Raw genomic sequence first — 17,317 nt, forward strand, 5'->3', positions numbered from 1 at the left:
CCACCAATGAATGACACCAATAATAAGAAGAGTCCTGCTTGGGCCAAGAAACACGAGCAATGGACAATAGACCAGTGGAAATCTGTCCTTTAGTCTGATGAGTCCAAATATGAGATTTTTGGTTCCAACCCCCCATGTCTTTGTGAGACGCTGAGTAGGTGAACAGATGATCTCTGCGTGTGTGGATCCCACGATGAAGCATGTAGGTGTGGGGGTGCTTTGCTGGTGACAGTGTCTGAAATTAATTTAGAATTCAAGGCACACTTAACCAGCATGGCTACCACAGCATTCTGCAGCAATACACCATCCCACCTAGTTTGCGCTTAGTCCCACTATCATTTGTTTTTCAACAGGACAATGATTCTTGGTTCCAAACGCTGTGTCTTTGTGAGACGCAGTAGGTGAACGGATGATCTCCGCATGTGTGGTTCCCACCGTGAATCATGGAGGTGGTGTGATGGTGCTTTGCTGGTGACACTGTCTGATTTATTTTAAATTCATGGCTACCATATTCTACAGAGATACGCCATACCATCTGGTTTGTGCTTAGTGGGACAATCATTTGTTTTTCAACAGGACAATGACCCAACACATCTCCAGGCTGTGTAAAGGCTATTTGACCAAAGAGAGTGATGGAGTGCTGCATCAGATGACCTGGCCTCCACAATCACCAGACCTCAACCTAGTTTGGGATGACTTGGACCACAGAGTGAAGGATAAACAGCCAACAAGTGCTCAGCATATGTGGGAACTCCTTCAAGACTGTTGGAAAAGCATTCCAGGTGAAGCTGGTTGAGAAAATGCCAAGTGTGCAAAGCTGTCAAGGCAAAGGGTGGCTACTTTGAAGAATCTACAATCTAAAATATATTTTGATGTTTAAAACTTTTTTAGTTTGATGTTTTGGTTACTACATGATTCCATGTGTGTTATTTCATAGTTCTGATGTCATCACTATTATTCTACAATGTAGAAAAAAAGAAAGAAAGAAACCCCCTTGAATGAGTAGGTGTGTCCAAACTTCTGACTGGTACTGTAGTTCTTTGACAGGGAAGTTCATGAGTTCAACCACTCTTAAGTGTTGTTGGTTAGGATGACTGAGCTTCTTTAAGATTCATTGATATGTTCCAGGAATGTGTTTAAATGACATCAGTGTCTGTTAGGAGGAACTAGGCCCTGGCTTATAGACTGAGGAAAGTACAAAATGCAAATTGACTCTTTTCAATACCATCAGCATAGCTCAACTGGAACTTAGGGAAATGTGAGTCTGTATAGCTTCTGTGAAACCGCTTATCTAGCAGTTCTAGGAAGATAAGTGACTATGCTATTCAGCACCAATAAAACATTTATATAAAAAAGCCAAAAGCAAATCAATCCAATTCATAGCACGGACCTGGTACCAGACGCACCATCTACTGTGGGGATCATCCAGGTACCAGACGCACCATCTACTGTGGGGATCATCCAGGTACCAGACGCACCATCTACTGTGGGGATCATCCAGGTACCAGACGCACCATCTACTGTGGGGATCATCCAGGTACCAGACGCATCATCTACTGTGGGGATCATCCAGGAACCAGACGCACCATCTACTGTGGGGATCATCCAGGTACCAGACGCACCATCTACTGTGGGGATCATCCAGGTACAGTAATTGACGTTCACCCATCAACAGCAAGGTAAAACACACTGAGGAGGAACTCACAACGCTCTTTCCATGCGGTTCTCTCCAAAGCTACTTCAGGTAAGGCCATGGATTATCTCTGTCTATTTTTGGCAAGGGGAGGCAGTACCAAATGATCTAAATGCTATGGGGATGAATGGAATTCAGGAAACATTTTAAATGTAAAATTTCCATGAACACGGGACGGAACTATGCGAGTAGCCTTTAAGCAACAGTAGCTAGTTAGAGCATGGTCTTATTAAAGAGGACAAGTAGAGTGACATAGAAGTGATTTTGGGAGAATGCCTATGTGCTGTTTGTAGCCTAGAATGTACTATAGGCTGTCACTGACAGACTAAACAAATGTGATATTTAAAATGTTGTACACATACTCCTTCTAAAGGTATTTAATACATTCTTCCTGTTGCTGTCATTCTAGTGTGTGAAAGATGAGAGGACACTGTCACAAAATGACTATACCGGTTAATGCAACTAAACACCACAAAAACATATCATAAACCAGCTCAAATGACCAGAACGCCATGGATAAAGATATGAATATAGGGTCTGTTAACAACAACACAAACAACACTGACACTACTTTTGACCGTGTTGCTGAGGTCATTGGCTGGATAACCTTTGCCGTTGGGCTACCTGCCATTGGATTGGCCCTTTACACAATGAAGAACCTGGTCAAGGGTCCAAACCCTGTTCCTGTCCATGTCATCAGCCTTCTTGTTTCAGACATTTTCAGTTTCATTGGAAGACCACAGGCTGCTACTGGGAGTATCCTATCGGCTGACACTGCTACCCTGATCTTTTATTTTGGCATCATATCCAACATAACTTTTATGGTTTGCATTGCACAAGAGCGACACCTGCTGGTGACGAACCCCCAGTGCTACAGCTGCTGCAGCAAGCTTAAACAGTCCTTCATCATCTCCCTGGCTATGTGGGGAGCGCCCTCCGCTGTTCTGGCCCTCGCCTTGTTTAAATACTTGTTCTGGTTTGCAGTGGCCCTTCTCACTCCCTTCCCTTTTCTGTTGTTTTTCTTCCTCGACTCATGGAGAGCGTTGCTATGTTTCAGGTCAACTTCTACAGCGGAGAAGAAAAGGTCTGTGGTTGTATTGGCGGCAATCCTAACCAATTATACTGTGCTGTTTCTTCCCTTCATTCTGAACATTCTGCTCGAGTCGTTGAAGGAGGAAGTATGCTACTTAGGGCTGATTGCCAATCTGTTGCTGTATCTGAATCCTCTAGTGGACCCGTTCCTCTACATCTTCATGACTAAGGGCCCCAGAGAGGTAGTGGAGTCCTTGCTTTGCTGTAAAAAGCTGAGCCGGCAGCCAGAGACACAGACTGTGGTTACTCTGTCAGAGACGGTCACTGAGACACGCCTTTAGCACGGACAATAAATCAATTCAAATTCAGAATTCCTCAATTCTGTCAATAATCGCCCTCTCCTGTTACAATGGTGCTTAGGAATAATTTTAAAATGGTTGTTTGACTTTGATAGATCAATTTCAATTAATTCATCCTCATCATTCAATAAACTGATGCTACACAGAGAGCACTGTTCATGGACATATTTTTCATTTAAACTCCACAGAGCAATGTGTTCACTACGCCACTAGGGGTCATCACACCTCAGAGGTGTAACAGAAACAAGACTTCCAGAGGAAAAGGCCATCACGACAGCTATATCTGCAGTGTGACACTCACGTCACCACCACAGAGTAGATCTCGGGGACTTTGTCCTTTGGTGCCTTGGCTGGTGAAAACATGTCAACACAGAGATCTGAATGAGAACAGTTGACACTGCCAGCAACCGCTCAAGGACCTGGTGGTCTGACAATCTAAGCTATCTCATTCCAAATGGAAATTCTGGCTAACAGGATTGCGTATCTAGCGACAAAAAGGCACAGTGAGTAAATATTAAGGATTACATTCAGTAGTTAGCTCTATGGCTTTTGAGTTATGAAGGACAGCTCACTTTTCCAGAACTTCTACATCTGACAAAGTTCCATGAAAATCCCCATTGAGGTAGCACATCCTGAGCAGGTAGGTCAGTTTCACAGAACATTTATCATCTTGAGAGAAAATACAGTAAACTTGAATCTAGTTTTTTTTTGGAGTCATGAATGGTGGGAAATCTACAGATTCTCTTTGCTAACATTAATCAGTCTGGAGCCTTCATATACTGTGGGAAAATATCCTGTTTGGGCAACAACTGCTACTTCAACAGGAAAACTCATGTTAATACAAGTTGAGTGTTGTTCAATAGCCATAGGTACGTGCCAAGTACAATCCCAAACAATGGAGGCCAATCAGATTTCCGTCACAGAGATGTTATTGCAGTCAAGTGCAACAGCAGCAGCCCAGATGGAGGAGGAGGGAGTCAGCATACAAATAGGCTGACTCCCTCCTGGCTATTAGAAATGGAATTAAGCTATACTGACATCAGCACCACACTCAGTAGGGAGAACAGCTTTAGTTTATAACTCATTAAAACAATCTGTCATATATTTTTCTTTAATAACTTTAAAATGGGATACAAATATTTTCAGTTACACAGAAGACTCTAAAAACAGTGGAAAACATCTAAAGTAAGTTAGATATTCTAGGTTAAGAAGGAGTCCGCTGCTTTACAAAGAGAGAAACAGGTCAACTATAGAGAAACAGTGCAGAGCTCAACGAGCAGGTACAGTAAAAATCTTCAGGCACAGCTGCCACGGGGGTAGACATCAGCTGTGTGTGTTGTAAGAAAAGTGTGGAGGAGTTTGGCCCAGGTGGTAGCTTCTCGGTAATCGTAAAACACACTCAAAACATACACACACAAACAGGTTGTAAACAAAAGAGGATTAAAAATGCTATATAGAGTGATGACAAAAGTGTCAGAAAAGCAAAAGAAGCAAAACATATAAAATATTTTTCAGAGTCCTGAGTATATAAAATAAAGGCCAAGAAAATGAAGAAATGACAAAACATGATCTGAATGTTGTTTTTCTATGTGTAAAACAACCGTACTCTGAGCCTGTAGCCATTACCTCAAGTCTGCCAGTCAAGGCAGTGTAGGCGGGGCTTCAATGCAGCTGGTGGATGGCAAGTCTCATCAGGAGCGCAGTAGGCAGGGGTGGTGGGTAGGGGTGGGTTGGGTTTGGGGTAGTGTCTATTGGCAGAGTGGTGTACAGTACAGTAAGCCTGTCCATGTGGGGGGGCCCTGCTGGAGCCCGTCACTGAAGGCGATGGTGAACCCTGAGACTAGTCCTATCGGCGTGGCTGATGTCGGGGAACTCTGGGCAGCCTGGAGGGAGAAGGAGAGGAGAGGGAGGGGGAAGGCATGGAGCTCAGAGAGGCGGAGGCGTCCTCTGCTTCCTCCAGCTCCCCCTGGAGCTCCTGGCTGACACTGGACTGCAGGGCGGCCGGGGTCAGCCATTCCTTGGGAAGGCAGCTCTGCAGGAAGGGCACACAGGAGCTGAAGTAGGCCAGCCGGTTCACCCAGCGTGGAATCTCCCTGCCACACAGGATCTGATGGACAGACAGGAAGAGTGCAGAGTGGAACAGTGAGACATGCAGCACTGATACTAGAGTGCTAGGCCTTACTGGAAATGGATCTGATGACACTGTAGCATTAAGGCATTTGGCCCTGCTAAGCAGGATAGAGCTAATGGTCATTGAGGTATTAGAATGAACTGCACTAGACTGTATTCAATTGGACCCTTATTCATCTGATGGACTGGGTGCTATTTCAATGTGAAAATAGTGTGTCTGTATCGTCTTGCTAAGTACGGACATCATTACAATGTAATGCCTTCATTAATGGACACTAGCCAGGACCATTCCTTTTATCACCCGAGTGAATGGAAGAGTTTACTTCTGTTCAAGACTCTGACAAAGACATCTGTGTTGAATTGTTATCTGTCCCCTATCACTTCTCTAACACCTATGACATACTTAGAATTTCTCACATCAGAATAAAAATATTTCTCCTGTGAAAATAGTGCAACCATTAAAACCAATCTTTTCAAGCCATGTGGTCCAAAGCGAACACCAAACAACTGACCCAGTAAATGCAGAGAAACACAAATGGCCCTTTCTTTCAAAGCGGTATTAACTGTAGATTTTATCTTTAGTCTTCCTGACGTCAAATTGAATTATTCCATTTTGGAAAAACCCAGTCTTGGATGGGAAAAGCCTCTGGCTGTGAAAAACTAGCCACGTGTGATAACAGCAGCAGCCCTGAGGCAGAGAAGAGAAGGAGGAGAATCATTTCCACTGCCACATTCTGGAGGTCTGATGGGATGGAGCTATAAAATAGCCTTAATGCCACAAACAAGCCTGCTATGATGGGCTTCAATTGTGCATGGGTTAACATCCTTGCGAGCAGTGACATTCATGTTCTCAACTGCACAATGTGATTGTGAGGTTGTTAGTCTTTGCCTACATTTCACATGAAAAGGCAAGACATTGCTCATGAGGCTTGATGTAGGCAGACATACATATGTCTATATAGGCTTCCCATGAGAACTAGGCCACCAATCAGTGGACTGATTCTCCACGGTTGAGTAATCCGTTTCAGTAGGAATACTGTGTTCTCCCATACAGTATCTTCATTTTTGCAAAATATCACCTAAAATAGACCACAGAGAAAAAGACAATTACAGGCTGCCGTTCTGGATGTAGGATTTCAGTACAGAAACCATACAGGTCTGAAATAAATAACTGTCACACATAGAGATAGGGATCTGTGGTGGACTTTGCAGAGCTAATCCCATTCCAAGTTCTCTCTCACAGATTCCTTCACTGCGGCGCAAACGTGCACAATCCCAGGAGCAAATCAGGCTGGCAGAAAATGAAACTGTCAAACAGATACTTCCCACACAACAAGGAAGGGAGAGAAGCGCTGTATGCCTGAGGCAGACCGGGGAGGACATTCCCATTCTATTCCTGAACAATTATATCATCCAATAGGGAGAGGACTCTACAACAAGGAAGGGAGAGAAGCGCTGTATGCCTGAGGCAGACCGGGGAGGACATTCCCATTCTATTCCTGAACAATTATATCATCCAATAGGGAGAGGACTCTACAACAAGGAAGGGAGAGAAGCGCTGTATGCCTGAGGCAGACCGGGGAGGACATTCCCATTCTATTCCTGAACAATTATATCATCCAATAGGGAGAGGACTCTACAACAAGAGTACATATCTAGGCTATGCATAGTATGTATATCATCTTGAATAATGATTTGCTTACATTAAACACAGATTATTTTTTATTTTTTGGGGGGGGGGATCGTAAATGACTAGAAACAACGCTCTGACTCAGTCTACACAATATAGCCATACATTGTCATACTAGACGTGTGTGTGGTTGTAGAAGTGTTAACAAGACAATGAGGTAAATGAGTGTTTCAACACTTCAGGAGGAGGGAGGAGCTGGTTTCACTGTAAATATGTTCTTATCCAGAGTGTCATCAGGCCCACTTCATTTGCCTTTCAAATGCAGAGACATTATCAGTGTCAGAGACATCAAAGACTATCTGGAGTATTAGTCACCTCCCTCTTCACCGTCCCCAGGACACACACACTCACACATACTTCACAGCTCAAGATGGCCCCTAATAGACAGGAACCACCACAGAAGTGAATATCCACTGTATTAGTGCAGTGTTTCATTATAAAGATGGGAATCAACAAGACCAAGGGGTATAAATGATGGGAGAAGGCAGAATGCTCGGTAAGAATGGACAATTAGCCTAACTTCCTCTCTCAGAACAATTTGGGTCGATTACACTGGGTTCTCAGAGGAAATCTTTTTCTTTTTTCCCCCCACCTTTATTTAACCAGGTAGGCTAGTTGAGAACAAGTTCTCATTTGCAACTGCGACCTGGCCAAGATAAAGCATAGCAATTCGACATATACAACAACAGAGTTACACATGGAATAAACATAACATAGTCAATAATACAGTAGAGAAAAAAGAAAAAAAACATTTAACTATGCAAGAAATTCTATTCAAACAGTCACATTGTAAAACACCGCAGAGCAAATGTTATGGTAATCTTAATATCTCTTCCAAGGAGGATGTTAATTTAGTAAGCATGAGACCAAAGCCCAGAGAAGGGAAGAGCCCCCATCTCCAGGGGTAACCTGAACCTATGCATTGTGTGAGCATGCATGTGTGTGAGAATGAGTGTGTCTGTGTTTGCTAGTAGGTGTGTGTTGTATTTGCATATGTAGGTGTATGAGTCAGGAGGAGTTTCTGTCAATGGTGTATGACAGGCCTGGCAGCTGGGGCAGTGTGTCTGGGCTTGTAGCAGAGCTCTCTAATCCCGGTCTGCAACACAGATGCTGGGTGTAATCATACTCATTATTCACCCGCTCCACCAATCTGCTCTAACACTGTACTTTTAAACTCATATTGCTTGGCTTCTACTCAATGCACTGAACTAACACAGGTTGAGATATTTGTCGTCTGTCCTGTGGGAGGTGGGGGATTCTCCTTCTCTTCTCTTTGTGAGACTGTGCTAGGCTGGACCTGGCAGGTTCAACGTCAGGGCAAAGTGGCACTACATCCAGGCACCCTGACCTAGAATGTTCTAGCCCAGCCCTGTGACGCACCCTGGACAACGCAGGGATATAGGCCTTTGTCTTTCCTTAAGGAGAGCTTGGGCATAAATAATATATGTACGTGAGTGGGTGAGAGAGAGGGAGCGAGAGAGAGTGGGTATGTTCAGAGCGTCCCTTACCTCCGACAGGGCTGAGGAGAAGTGGTTACAGTTCTTGTGCATGAGGTGGTAGGCGTTTCCCTTGTACTCTTTCCCCAGCTCCTCCATGATGCGCTCCACATCCTCCTCTGTGAAGTCTGTGCTGCCCAGAACAATGGCCTCTCTGATTCCAGGAACAGGATCAACACAGAGAGAGAAGGTCACTTCTAAGCACATTTTTTCATCATAGAAGAAAATGTTTTACCATGAGAAATTATAATTCCTACTTCCTACTTATTGTGAGTATTCAAGATTTTTTGCCGAGCTCAAAGGGCAGTTTTGCGGATGTAAAATGTTGCCTAAGACTTCATAATCTACCCCTTGTCATCTTTTAGATAAAAAATGCTACTGTATGCATGGAATCTACACAACCATCTGCACAATGACTACACAGGCAGAGTTCACTTCAATTATAGATTAAGCTCTTCATCTTCACAGGAGTGACTCAGCCTAACCAAAATGAGCCATGGGGGAGAAGGGGACCACAGTGTTAGCCACTATAGTATCTTTGGAGCATTCTGTACTAAGACAGGAGCAGCCTCATCACTCAACAACCACCATCATCTGAAGATCAGAATCAACTTAATTCACCAAGGACATTTACACACTCTGAATTGTACTTGGTGATATGGTTCTGTTCTTGAAGGACAACATTTAGAGACAGAATACATACAGGAGTTCACATACATTATATACAAATAAGTAGTGCACATAGAGCTATATAGATAAAGGTAAGTTAAGGAAAAGAGACCTAGAAATCCATGCTGGAGGCATTATGTGAGAGGGCGTGACAATAGTAAGGCAACCCCTGGAAATTATTATATTGTAGATACTGCAAGTTTATTTTATTTTTAAGTAGAACGCCAAAACAATTGCATCATTCAACCAACATTACTATGGTGTTTATAGTCTCTCCCAGTAGTATCCTCCTATTGCAGATACACAAACACACAAAGTTTACTTAGAACATGTTCTACTCATTGGCATCAGTAGCAGAGTGCCATGTGGTGCCATGGGGCTGCTTAACTGTCACATGGGCAACCAGAAAAAAAAAAAAGAAAAAAAAACTCTAGACCTTCACTCCACACAGTGATGCATACAAAGCTCTCCAGCCAACCGAGTTTAAATTCCCCGGGTTTAAATTCCCCGACAGAGAGGAAGGAGTAGGCTGTCCTTGTCAATAAGAATGTGTTCTTAACTGATTCCATAGGTGTTATTTCATAGTGTTGATGTCTTCACTATTATTCTACAATGTAGAAAATAGTAAAAATTAAGAAAAATCCTGGAATGAGTAGGTGTGTCCAAATATGGCGCTGTACAATGTGACGGTCGGGAGTAGGCTTGGCTCTCGACCTTAGTCTCTCCCAAGCGACAGAGCCGGGGCTTGAACCCAGAGTCTCTGGTGGCACAGAGACCGTTGCGCCACCCGGGAGGCCCCCATATACTGGCAAGTTTGATGTATAATTACTAACGTTTGGTAGCTAGCTAACATACCGGTACATACTGCTTTAATGATATGCTATGTGGTTCGTAACGACAGCGTAGCTAACAAATTGTCAGCCAACATAACGTGTAAGGTAACTTATTTGAAAAGTCATTACTGTATTACATTGAGTAGCAAGCTATCTCTTGGTCGTTAGGGCAAATCTGGTCTGTGATAGGTGGATTTCACACCTAGCTCGGCTATTAGACTATTCTTTAGTAAAAGGTTTAATAGTCCATTGTTCAGCTATTAGCTCCCCTCCCCAACTTGCAACAAACTGTTGTTACTCCCATCTCGTTCCTCACCCTCTTCCACATGTCATTCTGTGGGCGTGCTGGCAGGATATGGAAGCACCTTCGGTTGTGCGTCAAGAATTCTGCAGAGCAAGTTTGTATGACTGTCTGGTTATTCACAGGCAAATTGTTATGTGCTATGGAGCTACATGTGTCTTTTTGTCGAGAGCAAAACCTTTGACAATAACTGTTCTGAAAGCAACTTTTTCCAATTCAAAGGAAGTCATAGCGGACCTCTACAAAGGACTGTGAGATGATGGCATCTCAGGTAACCAACACTGGGCAGTCCTCCATCCAACTTTCACATATCTCCTATGATTCAGTGTCGGTACGTATCGTAACGTACATACCGTAGAATGATAAATCATGCAATTACTATTCTCAAGTTAACCAAAAGCATTTACCTATGAACGCCTGTTCTCGCCGTTTTCAGATGAATTAATCTAACATTCTTTCATGGCAACTCATAAGCAGGCCATGTCCTATTTATTTCATAGACGATATAGAATCATATTTCATGACAGAGTAACAGGTAGCTTTTTTTACGGAAGGATGAAAGAACACAATATGTCTATCAGGGATTGCTATTCTGATGTGTCAGATGAAGAGTTCGACCAGAAAGTCAGGGCCATGAAGGCGAGGATACCCCATGCAGGCTTTAGAATGGTCAAAGGAAGTCTCAGAGCAATGGGCCATCGTGTACAATGGAGAAGGGTTAGGGAGTCTTTGCAGCGTGTAGATGGTGCAGGTATCATTGCCAGAATGATCCCACTTCGTTGCATTGCAAAAATACTCTGTTCATGCTCCCCAGTCTCTCATCCATATTGATACAAATCATAAATTGATAAGGTACTAAGATGTATAATGTCACCAAATCTAAGAAGTTAATTTTACTTTTTTATTCTTACTTATTCAGAGACACATTTTCAATGATGTATGAACTTGGAGTTGGTGATACATACAGTTGAAGTGAGAAGTTTACATACACCTTAACCAAATACATTTAAACTCTGTTTTTCACAATTCATGACATTTAATCCTAGTAGAAATTCCCTGTCTTAGGTCAGTTAAGATCACCACTTTATTTTAAGAATGTGAAATGTCAGAATAATAGTAGAGAGAATTATTTATTTCATCTTTTATTTCTTTCATCACATTCCCAGAGGGTCAGAAGTTTATATTCACTCAATTAGAATGGTAGAATTGCCTTTAAATTGTCTAATTTGGGTCAAATGTTTCAGATAGCCTTCCACAAGCTTCCCACAATAAGTTAGGTGAATTTTGGACCATTCATCCTGACAGAGCTGGTGTAACGGAGTCAGGTTTGTAGGCCTCCTTGCTCACACACGCTTTTTCAGTTCTGCCCACAAATTTGCTATGGGATTGAGGTCAGGGGTTTGTGATGGCCACTCTAATACCTTGACATTGTTGTCCTAAAGCCATTTTGCCACAGATTTGGAAGTATGCTTAGGGTCATTGTCCATTTGGAAGACCCATTTGCGACCAAGCTTTAACTTCCTGACTGTCTTGAGATGTTGCTTCAATATATCCAAATAATTTTCCGTCCTCATGATGCCATCTATTTTGTGAAGTGCACCAGTACATCCTGCAGCAAAGCACCCCCACAACATCATGCTGCCACCCCCGTGTTTCACGGTTGGGATGGTGTTCTTCGGCTTGCAAGCCTCCCCCTTTTTCCTCCAAACATAACTATTGTCATTATGGCCAAAAAGTTATATTTTTGTTTCATCAGATCAGAGAACACTTCTCCAAAAAGTACAATATTTGTCCCCATGTGCAGTTACAAACCGTAGTCTGGCTTTTTATGGCAGTTTTGGAGCAGTGGCTTCTGCCTTGCTGACGGCCTTTCAGGTTATGTTGATATAGGATATAGATACTTTTGTACCCGTTTCCTCCAGCATCTTCACAAGGTCCTTTGCTGTTGTTCTGGGATTGATTTGCACTATTCGCACTAAAATACGCTCATCTCTAGGAGACAGAACACATCTCCTTCCTGAGCGGTATGACAGCTGCATGGTCCCATGGTGTTTATACTTGCGTACTATTGGTTGTACAGATGAACGTGGTACCTTCAGGCGTTTGGAAATTGCATCCAAGGATGAACCAGACTTGGAGGTCTACAACTTGGCTGATTTCTTTTGATTTTCCCATGGTGTCAAGCAAAGAGGCACTGAGTTTGAAGGTAGGCCTTGTAAATAAGTCCACAGGTACACCTCCAATTGACTCAAATGATGTCAATTAGACTATTAGAAGCTTGTAAAGACATTACCTCATTTTCTGGAATTTAAAGGCATAGTCAACTTATTGTATGTAAACTTCTGACCCACTGGAATTGTGACACAGTGAATTATAAGTGAAATTATCTGTCTAATGAATGGTTGGAAAAATTACTTGTGTCATGCACAAAGTAGATGTCCTAACCAACTTGCCAAAACTATAGTTTGTTAACAGGGGGCAGGCAGTACTTTCACGTCCGGATGAAATGCATGCCCAAATTCAACTGCCTGCTACTCATCCCCAGAAGATAGGATATGCATATTATTAGTAGATTTGGACAGAAAACACTCAAGTTTCTAAAACTGTGTGAATCATGTCTGTGAGTACAGCAGGACTGATTTAGCAGGCGATGGGTTTTCATTGGGAATCCAGATTTCTAAGGGACCTTCTTGCAGTTCCTACCGCTTCCACTGGATGTCACCAGTCTTTTGAAATTGGTTGAGGTTATTCCTTTGTGTAAGGAAGAAGTAGCACTGTTCAGAACGATGGTCACTTGTAGTGTACTGTTAGAAAAGTAGTTTGAAATGTTTTGGCAAAGTTTACAGGTAACTTTGAGATATTTTGTAGTCACGTTGCGCAAGTTGGAACCGGTGTTTTTCTGGATCAAACGTGCCAAATAAATGGACATTTTGGATCTATATCAACGGAATTAATCGAACAAAAGGATAATTTGTGATGTTTATGGGACATATTGGAGTGCCAACAAAAGAAGCTCATCAAAGGGGCGGCAGGGTAGCCTAGTGGTTAGGCTAGTGGTTGGCGCTCTGCATTTCCCCTGGCGTTTGGCCAGGTGGGACGCTAGTGTCCCACATATCCCAGAGAGGTTAACTGGAAATTTGTGGAGTGTTTGAAAAACGAGTTTTAATGACTCCAACCTAAGTGTATATAAACTTCCGACTTAAACTGTAAATAATGAAGCAGGTTAATAGGTTAAACACATCACTTTTAATTCCAATGCTCTTTTTCAAGATACATTGTCATCTTTGGCGGTATAGATGGATTTTCAAAGAAGTATATCATTTTGTATACATATTGCATATTTCCCATCACCTGGTAAACAACCACAATTACCAGTCTGGTGTTAAGCTTTCTGTGCTGTATTGATGTATTCTGAAAATGACATCTGCTGCTTTAGATTGAATGGTCATATCTGTTATTGTGTTCATATCTACAAAAAAAAATAACCTTTTTTCTTTACTTTCAGAGTGCGAGCTGATCAAGGGGTCGAAAATGTAGATATTGCCAGATGTTCACTGTCCGAGGAACAGGCCGTGGAAGCTTTATTGCTGCCAAAAGTGTCCGTAACCAGAGGTAGTTAAACTGTTTTGTGTTCTTTTTCTCTTCCTCTCTGCCTGTCTTGTTGTACATGGAACCTGTCTCACATGCATTCATATTTTTTTTTTTTAAAGATGCTGCTAAATTACAGATTTACACCACATAAACACTCAGACATTTTTCATTGGACTGTCTGTTGCTGCCAAGTCATGATTTCCCTGGGGGTTAGCCTTGCAATAACCAAGTGGTGAGACATAGCCCTCTATATTTAAACGTTTCAGGTTTACTCCGATAGAGGTTATGGAATGCATGTGATGCAGACACCTCAGAGCCACACACAACTTGCATTTCTATAACCTCGGACCCACCTCAGCATTCACTATTCATGTAGGAAGACCACAGGACCACGGAGATTTGAGTGGAACACTAATGGAGAGATGTTTGGAGTGCTGTGACATGTCAGTACTACAACTTACTGCAGTTTGGAGGAAGGATACCTTGACCTGTCGAATTCTATCCACCTGTTCTGTGTGGGATATGTGTTCCTACCTTTTCAGAGAGTTGGAATAATCACCCTTTAAGGTGAACCTGACACCTCAACAGCTGTGATATATCGGAATGCTCCAAACACCTGTGCACATTTGTTTTTGCCTTAGCACTACACAGCTGATTCAAATGATCAAGTCATCATCAAACTTTAAGTGGTATTTATGTCTAATAATGACATCTCCTGTTTGTCCTCATGTCTCTGTTTTTCAGCATAAAGTACTCTGTAACCACTTAGTGTGGACACCAAGTTAGACCACACACAATAACAGTCTCTCTCTCCCCTTCACTTCATCCCCTTCTCCCTAAATCCTCTAGGTTATATCAGCTGTGTTGGTAAACCCATCCCGCATCTGAACTGGCTGACACAGAGGGCACAACACAATCATAGGTGGGAGGTCACTTGGTCGGGTCAACAAGGAAGTATTATTAAAGAGATGCTTTACATTGAAATACAGAGATGTAGTAGTCCCGGAGTTAATGATCCAAGGTCAGTTTTGCATTTCACTTCCTGATGATTATGATGACTGACTGTGTTAGAATAAAAAAAAACAAGGCTTAATCATGCTCTCTCTACCCATTTGTCTCTCGTCTGCAGGTATGTTTTGATATGAGAGAGGAAGCCAGTCACGTCATTGCCACCTCACCCACTCTTAACTTGTTATGGCTGCAATCCCCCTATCGGGATAAGTGTCATCAACAACCGCTGAATAGCATAGCGCTACATACAGTAAATATTACTATAAATATTTATATTCATGAAATCACAAGTGCAATATAGAAAAACACAGCTTAGCCTTTTGTTAATCCACATTTTGAAATGATGCTTTTCAGCGAAAGCAATCCAAGCGTTTGTGTAATTTTATCGATAGCATAACATAACGTATACTTAGCATCAGAAAGCTTGATCACGAAAATCAGAAAAGCAATCAAAAATAATCGTTTACCTTTGATGATCTTCACTCACGAGACTCCCAGTTACACAACAAATGTTCCGTTTGTTCCATAAAGATGATTTTTATATCCAAAATACCTCAGTTTGTTTGTTGCGTTATGTTCAGAAATCCACAGGAAAGAGCGGTCACAACAACATAGACGGAAATTCCAAATAGTTTCCATAATGTCCACAGAAACATGTCAAACGTTTTTTTATAATCAATCCTCGGGTTGTTTTAAAAATATATAATCGATAATATATCAACCGCAAACGTCTTTCACAGTAGGAGAGGGAAAAGCAATACCTATCCAAATTCTGTTGCGCGAGCAAAACTTGTGTGACCACTTGACGCAATGTTATCGTTCTGGCTCATTTTTCAAAATAAAAGCCTGAAACTATGTCTGAAGACTGTTGACACCTTGAGGAAGCGATAGGAAAAAGATTATGGTTCATAGCCCTTTAAATCCAGCAAAGGGAGGCTATGGAACAGGGAGTTTTCAAAATAGAAGCCACTTCCTGTTTTCATTTTCCTCAGGGTTTCGCCTGCAATATCAGTTCTGTTATACTCACAGACAATATTTTGACAGTTTTGGAAACTTGAGTGTTTTCTATCCAATACTAATAATAATATGCATATATTAGCAACAGACTGAGGAGCTGGCCGTTCACAATGGGCACCTTTTCATCCAAGCTACTCAATACTGCCCCTGCAGCCAAAAGAAGTTAAGATAACCGGCCTTGGGCCCCCAGTTGGCCCGAAGGTTAGGAGACACCACTAATCTGAAAACAAGGCTCCCTAAATTTTTATCAGCACCTCGAATGCGCGACCCGGGATGGGAAAATTCTGGATCATTGCTACTCTAACTTCGGTGAAGCATACAAAGCCAACTCTCGCCCTCCATAAAGGCACGGCTCCATTTTGTTGCTCCCAGCCTATAGACAGAAACTAAAACAGGAAACGCTCGTGCTCAGGTCTGTTCAACGCTGGTCCAACCAATCTGATTCCACGCTTCGATCACGTGGACTGGGATATGTTCCGGATAGAGTCGAACAACAACATTGAAGTATACGCTGATTCGGTGAGCGAGTTTATTAGCAAGTGCATTGGTGATGTTGTACCAACAGCGACTATTAAAACCCTCCCCAACCGAAACCGTGGATAGATGTCAGCAGTCGCGCAAAACTGAAAGCGCGAACCACTGCTTTTAATCAGGGCAAGGCGACCGGAAACATCACCGAATACAAACAGTGTAGTTATTCCCTCTGCAAGGTAATCAAACAAGCTAAGCATCAGTATAGACAAAGTAGAGTCGCAATTCAATGGCTCAGACACAAGAGAAAGTGGCAGGGTCTACAGTCAATCATGGATTACAAAAAGAAATCCAGCCCCGTCGCAGACCCCGATGTCTTGCTCCCAGACAAACTAAACAACTTCTTCGCTCGCTTTGAGGACAATACAGTGCCACCGACACAGCCCGCTACCAAAACCTGAGAGCTCTCCTTCACCGCAGCCAACGTGAGTAAAACATTTAAACGGGTTAACCCTCACAAGGCCCGCCGGCCCAGACAGCATCCCTAGCCGTGTCCTCAGAGCATGCGCAGACCAGCTGGCTGGTGTGTTTACGGACATAATCAATCCCTATCCCAGTCTGCTGTTCCCACATGCTTCAAGAGGGCCACCATTGTTCCTGTTCCCAAGAAAGCTAAGGTAACTGAGCTAAATTACTATCGCCCCATAGCATTCACTTCCGTCATCAAGAAGTGCTTTGAGAGACTAGTCAAGGATCATATCACCGCCACTCTACCTGACACCCTAGACCCACTCCAATTTGCTTACCGCCCCAATAGGTCCACAGACAACACTACAGTGGTAGGCTTGATTACCAACAACAACAAGACAGCCTACAGGGAGGAGGTGAGGGCCCTCGGAGTGTTGTGTCAGGAAAGCAACCTTACACTCAACATCAACAAAAAGTTGAAGGAGATGATCGTGGACTTCAGGAAACAGCAGAGGGAGCACCCCCCTATCCACATCGATGGGACAGTAGTGGAGAA

The 17,317-nt window shown here is 42.8% G+C and overlaps 1 protein-coding gene and 1 long non-coding RNA gene across 4 annotated transcripts in view; one reads left to right on the forward strand and one right to left on the reverse strand.

Moving 5' to 3' along the window:
- Positions 1-4,179: 4,179 nt before the first annotated feature.
- The window catches only part of desi2 (desumoylating isopeptidase 2), a 46,459-nt gene continuing 33,321 nt past the window's right edge, over positions 4,180-17,317 (reverse strand). Inside the window, exons 4-5 of the mRNA XM_024388180.2 lie at positions 8,413-8,554; positions 4,180-5,191 (exon numbers count right to left, since the gene is read on the reverse strand). Coding sequence (XP_024243948.1) covers positions 4,931-5,191; positions 8,413-8,554 — 403 coding nt within the window. The 3' untranslated portion in view covers positions 4,180-4,930. The remainder of the gene's footprint in view (positions 5,192-8,412; positions 8,555-17,317) is intronic.
- LOC112224562 lies at positions 9,930-15,061 on the forward strand. 3 transcript variants are annotated; one of them, XR_002949467.2, is made up of 4 exons: positions 9,930-10,534; positions 13,709-14,361; positions 14,644-14,815; positions 14,924-15,061. It is a non-coding gene; the product is annotated as an uncharacterized LOC112224562 (long non-coding RNA). The 3 variants fall into 3 exon arrangements; XR_006079951.1 differs by having other exon boundaries at positions 13,709-13,815; XR_006079952.1 differs by lacking the exon at positions 9,930-10,534 and having other exon boundaries at positions 13,347-13,815.

This window comes from Oncorhynchus tshawytscha, linkage group LG25 (assembly GCF_018296145.1).
Source record: "Oncorhynchus tshawytscha isolate Ot180627B linkage group LG25, Otsh_v2.0, whole genome shotgun sequence".
Lineage (NCBI taxonomy): Eukaryota > Metazoa > Chordata > Actinopteri > Salmoniformes > Salmonidae > Oncorhynchus > Oncorhynchus tshawytscha.